The 16,974-nt window shown below is 41.7% G+C and overlaps 2 protein-coding genes across 4 annotated transcripts; both read left to right on the forward strand.

The window, feature by feature from the left end:
• Positions 1 to 343: 343 nt before the first annotated feature.
• Positions 344 to 7,278, forward strand: LOC139567688 (arf-GAP with dual PH domain-containing protein 2-like). Of its 2 annotated transcripts, none has more exons than XM_071389097.1 (11): positions 344 to 554; positions 1,195 to 1,325; positions 1,498 to 1,589; positions 1,865 to 1,953; positions 2,148 to 2,260; positions 5,741 to 5,887; positions 5,982 to 6,065; positions 6,197 to 6,259; positions 6,378 to 6,455; positions 6,721 to 6,949; positions 7,112 to 7,278. In XM_071389097.1, the coding sequence occupies exons 1-11, from the start codon at positions 476 to 478 to the stop codon at positions 7,141 to 7,143; spliced, it is 1,137 nt and encodes a 378-aa protein (XP_071245198.1). In that variant the 5' UTR covers positions 344 to 475; the 3' UTR covers positions 7,144 to 7,278. The 2 variants fall into 2 exon arrangements, with proteins under 2 accessions (XP_071245198.1, XP_071245199.1); XM_071389098.1 differs by having other exon boundaries at positions 6,721 to 6,912; positions 7,112 to 7,260.
• A 6,896-nt stretch (positions 7,279 to 14,174) lies between these two features.
• Positions 14,175 to 16,954, forward strand: LOC139567692 (E3 ubiquitin-protein ligase RNF135-like). 2 transcript variants are annotated; one of them, XM_071389103.1, is made up of 4 exons: positions 14,175 to 14,598; positions 14,829 to 14,930; positions 15,073 to 15,211; positions 16,261 to 16,954. In XM_071389103.1, exons 1-4 carry the CDS (start codon positions 14,293 to 14,295, stop codon positions 16,818 to 16,820), a joined length of 1,107 nt encoding a protein of 368 aa, XP_071245204.1. In that variant the 5' UTR covers positions 14,175 to 14,292; the 3' UTR covers positions 16,821 to 16,954. The 2 variants fall into 2 exon arrangements, with proteins under 2 accessions (XP_071245204.1, XP_071245205.1); XM_071389104.1 differs by having other exon boundaries at positions 14,190 to 14,598; positions 16,264 to 16,954.
• Positions 16,955 to 16,974: the final 20 nt, after the last annotated feature.

The raw sequence follows: 16,974 nt of genomic DNA on the forward strand, positions 1-16,974 counted from the left end.
CAAAGCTGTCTTCGTTTTTATATATTAAGATATTTTATTTATTTACATTTCAATATGAATATGAATTAACTTTGGTGACATTTTCAAGACATTATATGTTATCTCGATATATTTTGTTGGAATATATACTATAAAATCAAGTACAGTTGTTTTTCTTAGATATTACTATTCTGTCAGGCCTACTTGTCCGTTTATAAATTATGCGTAATATATGGTAACGCTTTTTTCACTTCCACTACTCATTGTTATTTGATAGTGAGTGTTTGTGTGGAGAACAATAAACGTCATGTTGCTATGCCAGTGAGAAAAGGAAACGTCGGCCAGTGACCGCGGTCAAGTGCAACAACAACAAAACATTTCCTGACACCTGTTATAGAAGTAACACATTTGAGTGAATGAAAAGGCATGGACCTAAGTAAAATAAGCAATTCGTTTGTGGGGACTTGATTGAGGCAGAAGAATAGCCGATTTACTTATGGAGAGAAATAAGAAGATTCTGCTTGATATGGTGAAACAGCCCAGCAACGACCATTGTGCCGACTGTGGGGCCCCTGGTGAGTTATATTATATAAAATGCATGTTAAACCATGATTGATAGCCTCTAACATTTGACATGTTTGGGTTACCATTGTGGTTAGGATATGGTACAGATAGGAACTGTAAAACAAAAGTTTAAAGTAGTAAAATATTGAGGGACCCCCAAACAGAAGCTATGTCTTCTATGTGACTATTTCATATTAATGATCGACTATTTCAGTGTGATTGTCAAGACATGTGAGTTATATTTGCATTTGCTTTTATTTCACTGGATTTCACTGCTGATTATGTTCTTACTACGACTGTGATGTGGTTGTCTCACCTAGCTATCTTAAGATGAATGCACTAACTATAAGTCACTCTGGATAAGAGCGTCTGCTAAATGACTAAAAAGTAAAATGATTACAACCATGGCATGTTTTAAAGAACTTATTTTGGGGGAAGTTATAGTTCGTTCAGTCAATGATTACAAGGGTTCCTCCTTTCCAGTAACTCTCTACAACTCATCAACCAACCTAGAAAAAACAACCAATCAAGGCATGACATACTACAAAGTCCAATATCCAAACTATAGTAATGTGGTACAAAGGTATACAGGCTGCAAACATTTCAAGTGTCTGATTGATTGATACAGTATCATATTACTGCTATTCACAGAGCCAGACTGGGCCTCATACAAACTTGGTGTGTTTGTATGTGTGAACTGTTCTGGGACACATCGGGACTTGCCTACCATCAGCCGGATAAAGTCCATAGGCTTGGATTTCTGGGATGATTCCCTAGTAGAGGTACAGTTTAACATGTCACAATAGCCCAGTAGGGTACCAAGGACCTTTACACCTTGAAGGATGTACTCTCAAGATCACTCAATAGTCACAATCCCTTTGATGTTGTGATGTTATAACATGCTTCTTATGTTATTATTATGTTATAACGTTCCTATTATGTTTCTAATTGTAGTTTATGAAGACAAGGGGTAACGCTGCAGCCAATGCGTTCTATGAGAAGTGTGTTCCGCCGTTCTACTACCGGCCACAGGAGAAGGACTGTGTGTGAGTGGAACTATATCATGTCTTCATTCACTCCCTCAATTTAAGGAAGTGTAAATTGTGATGACTTGACAGTTGTTCATTCAGTGGAAGGATGTAGTATTATTTCAAGAGAAGAAGAAGAAACATCTTGGCGTCAATTAGCCTACAATTGATTGAGTTGGCAAATACTACAGGGTTTGTGGTCGAAGTTGAGTCATATATTCAACACAAAAAGTTAGTATTTTTAAAATATTCGTTTTTGTATTTCAATCTTTAACCTTTTGGTTCCCTGACAGTGTTCTTAAAGATCAGTGGATACGTGCTAAGTATGAGAGGAGAGAATTCACAGGAGAGAATAACTCCCTTCAACAAGTTTATAGTTCAGGTAAGTGCTAAATGTTGACAAGCCTTCATGGATAAGTCTATTTATTTTATTCAAATTGTCTAGGAACACAAGACATTTCCATACATCGCTGTCTACAGAGCAAGACATAGAACCAAATGTACCAGAATACTGCATATGAAAAGACGAGGGATACTAACTAAATCAATGTTTTGTATTGGTTGGATCCCATTCAGGACTTTACGAAAGAATACTATGGAAGAAAGGCAAGGACAACAAGCAGTTCTTGAAAAGGAGATTCCTGCTCTCTGAAACGGACTTCACCTTGAGATACTTCACCAAGGAGGATGTAAGTTGGGTGAAATGCAGAAGACACATTTCAGTTGAATGCATTCAGTTGTACAACTGACTAGGTATCCCCCTTTCGCTTTAAGTAGCTTCTCTCCATCCTCTTCGATCAGACAACCCAGCTAACAAAATGTCGTCCTGGGGACGTGCCCAGAACGCTTTGGAAAAGTCACAGGGAACATCCCCTGTTACTTAAAACAATGGGACTCCCTAAATCTCTCTCAGATCATTACCAATCCCATGAGGTATGACCCCAAACACCCAGAAAGGCTACTCTCCTTGATGTTATCCTAACAAATAATCCTGATAGGTATCAGTCTGGTGTTTTTCTGTAGTGACCTTAGTGATCACTGTGTTCTGAATTGGCTGCTCAGTTAAATGACCTGTACTGATTTGTCATAGACGCTTGCTGAAAAACTTTAATGAGAAACCTTCCTTCATGACCGGGCCTCTGGAAATTAGCATAGAATCCGCTTGATCCCCTCTGTCGAAGATGCTTGGACCTTTAAATAAAATATTTTCAGTGGTATTGTTAACAGGCACGCCCCCATAAAGAGAATGACCATTAAAAACAGGTTCAGCCCCTGGTTCGACTGTGATCTGGCAGAGTTACTTCACCTCAAGAACACTATTTGACGAAAGGATCTGCACACAAATACTCAGTCTGACTGGCTGTTGTTCAGGCAATTGAGAAATAGTGCACTCAAGCTATACGGAAGGCCAAAGTCAGTTACTTTAAGGAGCAGTTCTCTCTCTGTGGGTCTAACCCAACGAAGTTCTGGAAAATGGTGAAAGACCTGGAGAATAAACCCTCCTCCTTACAGCTGCCCATGTCCCTTAATGTTGATGATGTGGTTGTTACTGACAAGGAGCATATGGCTGAGCTCTTTAATCATCACTTAATTAAGTCAGGACCTATTTGACTCAGCCACGCCTCCTTTCCCATCCAACACTTCCTCATCTCCCAGCCCTTCTAATGTGACTAGCCTTGATGCTACTCCCTCTTTTCCCCCTTCCTCGCTACTCAGCTTCTCCCTGCAGGCGGTCACTAAGTCTGATGTGCTAAAGGGGCTCCTTAAACTTGACCCCAAAGAAACATCTGGGTCAGATGGTTTACATCCTTTCTTCTTTAAGGTTGCAGACCCTATAGTTGCCTAGCCTGTCTCTCCTCTCTGGGGAGGTTCCCAGTGCTTGGAAGGCAGCCACCTTAAAGGGGGAGATCAAGCTGATCCTAACTCTTATAGGCTAGTTTCTACAGTATCTTGCCCTGTTTATCAAAGTGTTAGAAAAACTTGTCAATAATCAACTGACTGGCTTTCATGATGTCTATAGTATTCTAACTGGTACGCAATCTGGTTTCCACTCTGGTTATGGATTTGTCACTGCAACCATAAAGGTCCTAAATTATGTCATCACTGCCTTTAACTCTAAGCATTGTTAAACTGCTATCTTTATTGACTTGGCCAAAGCTTTCGATACGGGAGACCATTCCATTCTTGTGGGTCGGCTACGGTGTATTGGTATCTCTGAGGGGTCTTTGGTCTGGTTTGCTAACTACCTCTTTCAAAGAGTGCAATATGTAAAGTCAGAACATCTGCTGTCTCAGCCCACCTGTCACGCCAATGCTCGATCCCAGGCTCCACGCTCTTCTCAATTTACATCAACAACATACCTCAGGCAGTAGGCTCTTATCCACGTACAGTGCATTGGGAAAGTATTCAGACCGCTTGACTATTTCCACATTTTGTTACGTTACAGCCTTATCCTAAAATGGTTTCAATTGTTTTCTTCCGCTCATCAATCTACACACAATACCCCATAATGACAAAGCAAAAAAAATATATATATACATTTTTGCACATGTATAAAATAAAAACTGAAATATCACATTTACATAAGTAATCAGACCCTTTACTTAGTACTTTGTTGAAACACCTTTGGCAGTGATTACAGCGTCAAGTCTTCTTGGGTATGACGCTACAAACGTATGGGTAGTTTCTCCCATTCTTCTCTTCAGAGCCTCTCAAACTCTGTCAGGTTGGTTTCATCAGACCAGAGAATCTTGTTTGTCATGGTCTGAGAGTCCTTTAGGTGCCTTTTGGCAAACTCCAAGTGGGCTGTCATGTGCCTTTTACTGAGGAGTGGCTTCTGTCTGGCCACTCTACCATAAAGGCCTGATTGGTGGAGTGCTGCAGAGATGGTTGTCCTTCTGGAAGGTTCTCCCATCTCCACAGAGGAACTCTGGAGCTCTCTGACCAAGGCCCTTCTCCCCGGATTGCTCAGTTTGGCCGGGCGGCCAGCTCTAGGAAGCGTCTTGGTGGTTCCAAACTTCTTCCATTTAAGAATGATGGAGGCCACTGAGTTCTTGGGGACCTTCAATGCTGCAGTCATTTTTTAGTACCCTTCCCCAGATCTGTGCCTTGACACAATCCTGTCTCGGAGCTCTACGGACAATTCCTTTGACCTCATGGCTTGGTTTTTGCTCTGACATGCATTGAATTTACCACATGTGAACTCCAGTCAAGTTGTAGAAACATCTCAAGGACGATCAATGGAAACAGGATGCACCTGAGCTCAATTTCGAGTCTCATAGCAAAGGGTCTGAATACTTATGTAAATAAGGTATTTCTGTTTTTTAATTTTAATAGATTTGCAAAAATGTCTAAAAACCTGTATTCACTTTGTCATTATGGGGTATTGCGTGTAGATTGATGATGATTTTTAAAAATGTAATCTATTTTAGAATAAGGCTGTAATGTAGCAAAATGTGGAAAAAGGGAAGGGGTCTGAATACTTTCTGAATGCACTGCATCCACTTATATGCAGATGATACAGTCTTATACTCAGCTGGCCCCTCCCCAGATTTTGTGTGGAATGCTCTACAACAAAGCTTTCTTAGTATCCAACAAGCTTTCTCTGCCCTTAACCTTGTTCTGAACACCTCCAAAACAAAGGTTATGTGATTCGTTAGGAAGAATGTCTTACTGACACTGGTGGCTTCTTCGCGTGATGTTTTTTTTTTTATCTCTACCATTTTGCCCTTTGTGCTGTTGTCTGTGCCTAACAATGTTTGTGCCATGTTTTGTGCTGCTGCCATGTTGTGTTGCTACCATGTTGTGTTGTTGTCATGTTTTGTGCTGCTACCATGTTGTGCTGCTGCCATGCTGTTTTGCTACCATGTTGTTGTCTTGCTATGTTTTTGTCATACTGTGTTTCTGCCATGTCGTGTTGTTGTCATGCTGTGTTGCTGCCATGTTGTGTTGTTGTTTTAGGTCTCTATGTAGTGTTGTGGGGTCTCTTTTGTCGTGATGCGTTTTGTTAATTTCTTTTATATTTCGTCACAAGAAGCCTTTCCCTCTTGCTAGGCCATCATTGTAAATAAGAATTTGTTGTTAATTGACTTACCTGGTTAAATAAATGTTAAATATAAAATACCTGAGAAGGGCTCATCATAATGCCTGTTGTGTATTATTGACCCTAGTCCAAGAAGCCCAAAGCAGTCATCTCTATGAAGGACATCAATGCCGTGTTCCAGCCGGAAAAGATAGGCCACGCCCACGGGCTGCAAATCTCCTACCTGGAGGAAGAACGGACCAGAAACCTGTTTGTTTACCATGACAACAGCCAGGTAATAACCAATGACAAAACTGAATTGAAACGTTGTCATGAAGACGTCTAGATATTTAAAGACTTGGGGTAAAATTTCTCTCTCCTTCTTCTAGGAAATTGTGTCCTGTTTCAATGCGATTCGGGCCACCCGGTTTGCTTACCTCAAGAAAGTCGACCCTAATTCCAGGGAGTGTGACGTGAGTACAAACTGTTTCAAAGTAGAAGTCTTGTATCGCCGTAACTGACATGATATGTCACAGGTGACGTCATACTTTCAAGGATTTCCTTTGTACAGATCTGTCTCCTTTCTATGTTTTTGCTTGTGCAGCTTGTACCTTTGATAACCAGAAGTAGCATTAAAGAAGGCTACATGGAGAAAACCGGCCCAACGGTTAGTAATCCATCAAATTCATTGAACATAGTGAAGTTTTAAAGTGATATACATCGAGAGCACCAGAAACTCAACCTGTATGATGGTCAGCCAGGACTGATTCTGTGTCTGTTCTTAGCAATGGGAGCCATTCAAGAAGAGATGGTTCATCTTAAACTTAACGGACAGAAAGCTATCCTACTTCAACACTTCACTGGTAATGACAACAGAGAACATGCATAAGCCATTTGTATTTGTGGAGAAGAATGTTGTAACTAGTGTGTGTGTGTGTGTGTGTGTGTGTGTGTGTGTGTGTGTGTGTGTGTGTGTGTGTGTGTGTGTGTGTGTGTGTGTGTGTGTGTGTGTGTGTGTGTGTGTGTGTGTGTGTGTGTGTGTGTGTGTGTGTGTGTGTGTGTGTGTGTGTGTGTGTGTGTGTGTGTCTGGCTGTGTCTATGTGTGTATTGCTGTGTATCCGTCCATAGGATGCTTTGGAACTGGGAGCTGTCTTCATCGGCACAGAGGTCCATGGCTACTCTGTGAGGGAGGGCCAGCCTAAGGGGAACCGCAGTGGCAGGTGGAGGTTCGGGGTCACCTTGGAGACGCCAGACAGGCAGTTTGTCTTCCTGTGTGACCAGGAGCAGGACCAGAGGGAGTGGATAGAAGCCTTCAAACTAGTAATCTCCCAGCCTATGCTACCGCAGCACTACAACAGTATGAAGACCATTCACTGTTCACCATGTTTACAATATCCCAGCAGCATGAGACTTATGATTATTGTAAAAGTGGTCAATGACAGGAAATTATATTTTTGAGTAGCTGAAATAAGTTTATTTTATTTTATTATTGACAATGTGTCTTTATTTGTTTTTTCAGCTGAGGCAAACATGAGAAGGATGAAAAAATGAATGGTGTAAAAACCGGAGGAAAGGAAAGCACCATTTACAGGAAGAAATGGCAATGTGTGAGGCTGGCTGCCTGTTTCAGAGAGCCTACCAGTGACAGGAGGAGGCTTCTCACAAGAGGTGATCAGTGAACTCTTCAATGGAGTCATGTTTATCGTAAAATGATGAGAGGCTAAATGAACTCAGGCTAAAGAGGCTAAACGAACTGAAGAGCTGCCAATGTGGACCAGCACTGGTAATCATTGCAAATCACCATTATCCAGGGCACCTTGCAAACCAGTGACAGGACTGACTATTATGAGATGGGAACTGATGTCATTGTCGGGGACATTGGGAATGTAATATATACTTTCTATTAACTACTGTTCATATACACTGAGCGTATAAAACATTAAGGACACCTGTTCTTTCCATGACATAGACTGACCAGGTGAATCCAGGTGAAAGCTATTATCCTTTATTGATGTCACTTGTTAAATCCACTTCAATCAGTGTCGATGACGGGGAGGAGACAGGTTAAATAAGGATTTGTAAGTCTTGAGACAATGGAGACATGGATTGTGTATGTGTGCCACTCAGAGGGTGAATGGGAAAAACAAAATATTGAAGTGCCATTGAACAGGATATGTTAGAAGGTGCCAGGCGCACCAGTTTGTGTCAAGAACTGCAACGCTGCTGGGTTTTTCATGCTCAATAGTTTCACGTGTGTATCAAGAATGGTCCACCACCCAAAAGGACATCCAGCCAACTTGACACAACTGTGGGAAGCATTGGAGTCAACATGGGCCATGTTGGGCCTGCATCCCTGACACCTTGTAGAGGCCAAGACCCGATGAATTGAGGCTGTTCTGTTCCTAATATTTTGTACACTCATTGTAAGTAGAAAGCGAGATAGTGCGATACATTAAAGTATTGTATCTATTAGTTCGTTTTTTGTATAACACAGTTGTTTTATAATACAGTATTTTCTTTTCTTTGTGTTGATTGCAGCCTACTGTTATTTATATTATTTTGTATATCCTGTCTGTTTCATTGTTGCATATGCCAATAGCACACACCACGAAAAGTGAGTTAAGCATTATTTATGTCCATATAGAGCACCCCTTGTGGCTCAGGAGGAAAAATATTCTTTACGTTGTTATTATATCTGTGACACTGTGATAACTGCATTAGCAATGTCTTTCTTTACGACAATATGTACATGTACAAAGAGGCTGTTGTGGAAATTCTTACACATGGACACTCGAAGTCAGTCTTAATATGAATCATTGTATATTGTCAGCGCGCTGGAGAGGCTCCAACCAACTCAATGCACCATAGTACACATGTCAATCAGGAGCTCTGCTGGGGCAGTCCCAGCAGTTGTCTTATATACGGCTATACACATATAACATAATTCATTAATCATTACCGTTTCATTCATGTGACCGACCAATTACTGGTTCATAACATGTGACAGACCAATACCTCACGAGGTATTGTTCTCAAAACAAGGTCTTAGCATACTGCCAAATTGCAGCTACTAATAGTGAGGATTCGTTCAGTCAGCCACTTGCATGAACACAGAAATTGGTTATAAGAAAAGCACTAACATTAAAATTGCCATTACAAAGGCAGTCCCCACCTTTACCAGGATGTTAAAAATGTTGCTCTGGGTGGCCAGTCCACCTCATCCCACAGGAGCAACAGAACAGCCACCAACTCCCTGAGACAAATCAAATGCTCCTATAGACCTGCATCCGGTGGCGCCTCACAGAGACTGGAGAACAGCCAGCAACACTGCCCCCACACCACTCTCCACCAGTTTTCTCCCAGGAACTGCATGCAGATACACTGAGCTATGCCCAAGCCGTATGCAGTCAAAGAGGCCCAATGCAGATTTTGGAGCCACAATGCCCTCCACACCAACCTCTTCAATTCCCCCTAGAACCTCCCTCCTATACTACTAGACCAGGCCCATCACAGCACAGCTCAACCAGACCCGGCCCATCACAGCACAGCTCAACCAGACCCTGCCCATCACAGCACAGGTCAACCAGACCCGGCCCATCACAGCACATCTGTCACACCCTGATCTGTTTCACCTGTCCGGGTGCCCTCCACCCCCCCCCCCCCAGGTGTCGCCCATCTTCCCCATTATCCCCTGGGTACTGATACCTGTGTTCTCTGTTTGTCTGTTGCAGGTTCGTCTTGTTTGTCAAGTCAACCAGCGTTTTGTCTCAGCTCCTGCTTTTCCCCAGTCTCTCTTTTTCTCGCCCTCCTGGTTTTGACCCTTGCCTGTCCTGACTACTCTGCCCGCCTGCCTGACCACTCTGCCTGCCCCTGACCCTGAGCCTGCCTGCCGTCCTGTACCGTTGCCCACTACTCTGGATTATCGACCCCTGCCTGCCTTGATCTGTCGTTTGCCTGCCACTATTACTGTAAAAAAAACATTTTCTTCAACACAGTCTGCATTTGGGTCTTACCTGAAACCTGATAATATCTCTACCAGACCCGGCACATCTCTACCAGACCTGGTCCATCACAGCACATCTCTACCAGACCAGGTCCACCACAACTCAGCCCAGCTCTACACAGCACCGACCACTACCCTAGGGTCTGGCAAAACACTGTCGAGGGTAGTGCACCACATGATGCAGTCCACACCATGCATCATTCACATCATCAGCCCTCATATGCTGAGAGTTTGGAGCTTCACCAGCAACACTGCCCTCCACACCACCCTCCTCAATTCCCGCCACAACCTCTCTCCCAGGCTAGTTTCGGTTACCCTCCCTACTCCCATCCCCAGGTCAGGCCTGAGACACTCCTGCCCCACATGGAAGCCCCAACCCTGCAACAGGAGCCACACCAAGGCCTCCTGTGCACTCCCAGAATGCAGCACTGGCAGCCACTCCGGTCCCCTGTAGCAGCTCCACTCCTTTGGTGGGAGCTTCATCCGGGTGGACTGAGCTCTGCCAACACTGTTCTCCCAGTTCCCGGCCCAGCCCCTGCATCCAGTGACTTGAGGGACGACTGCCAAATGCTCAGTTTGTTCTGCTCTCACGTGGTTGCCAGGGGCCTTGGCAAAGTCTCAGCTCACTCAACAAATAGTTGCAGATGACCCTATGCCTGTTAACTCCTATGTGAATAAGCTGAATACGCCCTCTGACTTGGCCATATATGTCAAATCTAACTCACGGTGTCATAAGAAAAAATGCACCCTCCTCCCCAACTGTCAGTATCTCCCTAGGAGAGGTGGGTGTGGAGTCAGGCGCAGGAGAGCAAGAATTTCAAGAAGGACGTTTTATTTACTGGTCCACCAACAAAACAGGTACAGGACCACAAAAGCAGTCACTAGAAAACAGGAATGCAGTCTAGTCGAAAATGGAGGAACAAACTCCTCTACTAAACTAACGTGCGGGAAAAACAGTCCCGTGAAAAGAAACCTGTTTAACAGGGAAAAACACAACCCAAGCCAACGACAGTAACACAAACAATCCCGCACAAAATCTAGCGGGTAGGGCGAGATTAAATACCCCACTGATTAGCCTAAACTAGACAGGTGAACACACAACCCAAGCCAACGACAGTAACACAAACAATCCCGCACAAAATCTAGCGGGTAGGGCGAGATTAAATACCCCACTGATTAGCCTAAACTAGACAGGTGAACACAAGACAGACAAAACCAAACAAAAAAGAAAAGGGATCGGTGGCAGCTAGTAGGCCGGCGACGACAAATATACAGTACCAGTCAAAAATTTGTACACGCCTACTCATTATAGGGTTTTTCTTTATTTTCGATTTTTTTTTAAATTGTAGAATCATTTTGAAGACATCAAAACTATGAAATACCACTTGGAATCATGTAGTAACCAAAATAGTGTTAAACAAATCTAAATATATTTTAGAATTTAGATTCAAAGTAGCCAACCTTTGCCTTGATGACAGCTTTGCACATTCTTGGCATTCTCTCAACCAGCTTCTCCGGGAATGCTTTTCCAACAGTCTTGAAGGAGTTCCCACATATGCTTAGCACTTGTTGGCTGCTTTTCCTTCATGCAACTCATCCCAAACCATCTCAATTGGGTAGAGGTCAGGTGATTGTGGAGGCCAGGTCATCTGACGCAGCACTCAATTCGACCATGAAGGCCTGATTCACTCAGTTTCCTCTGAACAGTTGATGTTGAAATGTGTCTGTTACTTGAACTCTGTGAATCATTTATTTGGGCTGCAATCTGAGGTGCAGTTATTATAATGAACTTATCCTCTCCAGCAGAGGTAACTCTGGGTCTTCCTTTCATGTGGCAGTCCTCATGAAAGCCAGTTTCATCATACCACTTGATGGTTTTTGTGACTGCAATTGAAGAAACTTTCAAAGTTATTGAAATTTTCCGGATTGACTGACCTTCGTGTCTTAAAGTAATGATGGACTGTCGTTTCTCTTTGTTTATTTGAGCTGTTCTTGCCATAATATGGACTTGGTCTTTTACCAAATAGAGCTATCAAGTGTATACCCACCCTACCTTGTCACAACACAACTGATTGGCTCAAACGCATTGAGAAGGAAAGAAATTCCACAAATTAACTTTTAACAAGGCACACCTGTTAATTGAAATGCATTCCAGGTGACTACCACATGAAGCTGGTTGAGAGAATGCCAAGCGTGTGCAAAGCTGTCATCAAGGCAAATGGTGGTTACTTTGAAGAATCTCAAATATAAAATATGTTTTGTTTTGTTTAACACTTTTTTGGTTAATACATGATTCCATATGTGTTATCTCTTGTTGTGATGTGTGTTTTGTCCTATATATATATCTTTTTTTTTTATTAATCCCAGGCCCCCGTCCCCGCATGAGGCCTTTTGCCTTTTGGTAGGCCGTCATTGTAAATAAGAATTTGTTCTTAACTGACTTGCCTAGTTAAATAAAGGTTAAATAAAATAAAATAAAATGTCATAGTTTTGATGTCTTCACCATTATTCTACAATGTATAAAATCGTAAAAATAAAGAAAAACCTGGAATGAGTAGGTGTCAAAACATTTGGCTGGTACCGTAATTATTTTTTTCATGTTGCACAAGACACCCATGTGATTCACACCTGTTTCAGTGGACTAATCCATTGCGGAGGCCATGGGATGGGACAGTACATCACTCTAAGATATGTGCTACTGAAATTGTATATGGTTATAATATGTAAGAACAATGGTGCAACTAGGGTTGCAAAATTCCTGCAACTTTCAATAAATTCCCAGTTTTTTTCTGAAATCCCTGTGGGAGGATTATTGTTAAATTAAATGTGGAGGACATCCAGGTGGTTGACAGCCTCACTGCTGACGTCACCCACAACGATGCTTCAGTTTCTCCTCATCTCCTTCTTCTCACTCCAACCCCCCCCCCCCCCCCCCCAATCCCAAACTGACCTCCCCCAACCCCAAACCAATCCATTTAGCTTCAGTAAACTTTTATTGCATTTCATTTGATTGTGTTTTGAATCTTCATTGTAACCCGAATATAATTATGTCTAATGAGGGTCACTTTCATAGTCACTTTATAGATATAGAATTATCATCAAATGTCTTAGAATTCAACCACAGATGCAGGGGTTTAGCAGTTCAACTTCAGTACTAGTCAATTAATCACTGACTGACTTTCAACTCAGAATTGAGACAACCAAGGCAACGAAGTCAACAGGGGGGCAACTGTGACATTGACGTCATGGAAAATGTACAATGATGGCCATATTGTGAATGGGAAAGTGAACACAAAGTGAAAAATGTGCCAAATGTGTAAGACCACTCTGATTACCTTAAAGGTCCAATGTAAGACCACTCTGATTACCTTAAAGGTCCAATGCAGCTGTTTTTATAACAATATCAAATCATTTCTGATAGCAATTATGTACCTTACTATGATTGTTTTCAATTAAAATGGTCAAAAAGAAATGGCCAAAATCAAGCAACAATTATGCTAGGACTGTCTGGGACTGTCTGGAAAACTGAAAACGACCTGTTATTGGCAGAGAGGTTTGGAACTCTTATTGGTCTATTAACTCATTTACCGCTTGGTGATGTCACCAGCCAGGCCAAAACTCCATCCCACCAAAACAGGCAGAAATTTCAGGCTGTCTTTTTAAACAGCTCTTACACTGAAGGGGCATTATTATAATTTTCACAACTACACAGTATTACTCCAACCATTTAGTGGGGAAATATATATAAAGCACATTTAAATCACGTTTTTGACTGCACTGAACCTTTAAAGCAGAAAAGGAGGGTGATCTGCACATGTACACTTGAGAATACCAGTTTGGGCAAAAAATAAAATCAGGTGGCAATGCAGCCATGCTTTCAGTAGGAGAGAAACTTCTGGTTGTATACAGTTTTGAGGTGAGTGAATATATTAACCAGAAAGATGGCAGTCTTGGAAAGTGTCTAACTTTTTAACAATTATAATACTATAAGGGCACAAGGCGAGACCCAGATGCAGACACTGGAGGCAGATGGTTTGAGTCTTGATATTTATTAAACAATCCAAAAGGGGTTGGCAAGAGAATTGTTATGGACAGGAAAAAGGTCAAAACCAGTTCAGAGTCCAGGAGGTACAGAGTGGCAGGCAGGCTCGAGGTCAGGGCAGGCAGAATGGTCAGGCAGGCGGGTACGGAGTCCAGAACAGGCAAGGGTCAAAAACCGGGAGGACTAGCAAAAGAGAATAGAAGCAGGAGTACGGAAAACCGCTGGTTCACTTGAAAAACATACAAGACGAACTGGCACAGAGACAGGAAACACAGGGATATATTCACCAGGGAAAATAAGCGACACCTGGAGGGGTGGAGACAATCACAAGACAAGTGAAACAGATCAGGGTGTGACAAATACAACTAACTGACTTTATACATGACAAGCCTACAGTTGCATTGATTGACATATTTTCATTAAACCTCTCTCTCAGCAATGACACACACTGTATTTCCGTGCTTTCAAACACACACACACACACACACACACAGAAAGAGAGAGATACTTAATTGGTGTTGTTTATTAATTAGGTAAAGAATTTTCCTCGAGAGGGAAAATCCCGTTCGGAAAATTTGCAATCTGCCTTACTGTACTTTCCCTCAATGCACTTTCGGTTTCAATTCAGGCATTCTAGCCTACACACCGAATCGCAATGGCGTTGCTACTTGAAGAACTTCTTACAGATATAGGAAAATGTCTCACATGTTCAATATGCTTTGACATTTTCACTGATCCAGTGACTTTAACTTGTGGCCACAGTTATTGTATGAAATGTTTAGAGGATTGTCTACGTGGACAAGCGAAGACGAAGAAGGATTGTCCCGATTGCAGAGGAAAAATTCGACCAGGTTTTAAACTGCATAAAAATGTTACACTTTGTAACATCGTGAATGTTCACTATGAACATAAACGTTTTGTATCCACTGAAGAATTTACAAATGCACATGAAATGGAAGCGGTAAGTTAAAACGTTTTTTTAATGAACAGAGTATGCTTATTGACTCCTGTCACGATCAACGTCGCTACATAATAACACGGAATTTTAAATAGGAATAAATCAGGTTGGAGGATTCACTTTTAATTATTTTACCATAAACAAGTGCACAACTATATATAACTTTATAGTAGTTATCAAATAGTAGAAATAGTTTAATTGTTTTATATAATATTACATTATATAATTGTCAGGACTTCAAAGAGGATAAAGCTGAAGAATGTGTGGCCTCACACTCACAACAGACTGATATCAACAGACAATTTGAGCTGGGAAGTACTATTCAACAGCAACAGGTAAACTTTCCAGATACAGTATTTACAGTAGGCTACAACTTCCTCCTTAGTTGGTTTTCTTTTTTAAAGATCATATTTTTTAAAGATTTTATTTTTTAAAGTAAATTTTCATGCTCCTGTGTTGTGTTATCTTGTCATATAGATGGAGGACCCTGTTGTTATAAATGACACAAGCTCAGAAGTGACTGATGACAGGTGTCCTGATGTCCCAGCCTCCCATGATGGTCGTGTTCAGGAGTTACCCATCTCCCCTCCCTCAAATGACAGACACAGGGCTGAAGGTAGACTGTAGAATTTGTCCTATTCTTGAGTCTCATGTGAATATTACTCCTTATATTGTACTGAATATTGTAAATATAATGTGCTGTTTTCACCAATCAACCACTAGATGGGGTAGCCTATATACAGTATAGCCATTCAAAGACATCTGTGTCATTAGAGTACATCAGATACCAGTGGTGTAAAGTACTTGAATACAAATACTTTAAAGTACTACTTAAGTAGTTTTGGGGGGTATCTGTACTTCACTTTTAATATTTTGGACAACTTTTACTTTTACTTCACTACATTCCTAAATAAAATAATGTACTTTTTACTCCATACATTTTCCCTGACACCCAAAAGTACTGGTTATCTTTTGAATGCTTAGCAGGACAGGAAAATGGTCCAATTCACACACTTATCAAGAAAACAATCCAGGTCATCCCTACTGCCTCTGATCTGGTGGACTCACTAAACACAAATGCTTCGTTTGTAAATGACGTTGGAGTGTGCCCCTGGCTATCCGTAATTTAAAAAAACAAGAAGATTGTGCTGTCTAGTTGGCTTAATATAAAGAATTTGACATGATTTATACTTTTACTTTTGATACTTAAGTATATTTTAGCAATTACTATTAATTTAGATACTTAAGTATATTTAAAACCAAATACTTTTAGACTTTTACTCAAGTAGTATTTTACTGGGTGACTTTCCCATTTACTTCAGTCATTTTCTATTATTAAGGAACACTCCACCCAAAAACAACATTTTGGTATTTGCAAAATGCATCATACAGGGATGATTTTGGTATTTTGAAAGTTACATATCTTGAAAACTTGATTGCTGACAAGCAAACATTGTGGGACTTTGTCAACAATTAACTAATGAAACAAATACCAAAAGATAGTTTTTGTGTGGAATTTTCCTTTAAGGTATCTTTACTTTTACTCAAGTATGACAATTAGGTAATTTTTTCATCATGGTCAGATACAGTAGGCTGATAAACTTTACTGCATTCATCTAATGACTTCAATCTCACATTTTGTCCATATCTGGCCATGTCTGTCAGCAGGCTTTGCCCCTCCACCCCATCCCCTGCCTGGGGTCAGCTTCTCCTGGCTCACCTTCAACCCAGCCCTAGGCCACAGGCGCCTGACCTTCATACCCAAAGAGCACAGAGTGGTGACCAAGACGACGTCCTCCGCATGCCAAAACGGCCGCTTTGACATCAGCCAGTGGATGGCGGAGCAGGAGTTCAGTGAAGGCTGCCACTATTGGGATGTAGATACGTCAGCGAGCGTGGGCTGGGCCGTCGGGGTTTCCTACCCCAGCATCGGCCGCGGAGATCAGCTGGGTCGCACAGCCAACTCCTGGTGCCTGGAGTGGAGCAGGAACAAGCTGTGCTACTGGCACGATAACATAGAGGAGTTTATCAAACATGGCTGCCCCAGTATCATTAGACTTGCTCTGGATGTGACGAATGGGACCTTGTCATTTTATAGCCTGTCTGACAGTCAGACTCTGCTGCATTGTGTGGAGGAGGGATTCACAGAGCCAGTGAGGCCAGTGTTCTGGCTGTTTGGGCTGAAGGTAAACAATGCTTTGTCCTTTCCTCCTTGCGTGTCATAAGGATATGTGAGGATGGGGACAACATAAAGAGTTGTCTGTTTATGAGTGAGATAAATAAAATTGCATATTTAGTCATTAATATATTTAGCACAATATTCATATTAGAGGTCAAAATAAAATGACAATCACCTATATTTTTTATGTTGCTTTTTTA

Source organism: Salvelinus alpinus, chromosome 2 (assembly GCF_045679555.1).
Source record: "Salvelinus alpinus chromosome 2, SLU_Salpinus.1, whole genome shotgun sequence".
NCBI lineage: Eukaryota > Metazoa > Chordata > Actinopteri > Salmoniformes > Salmonidae > Salvelinus > Salvelinus alpinus.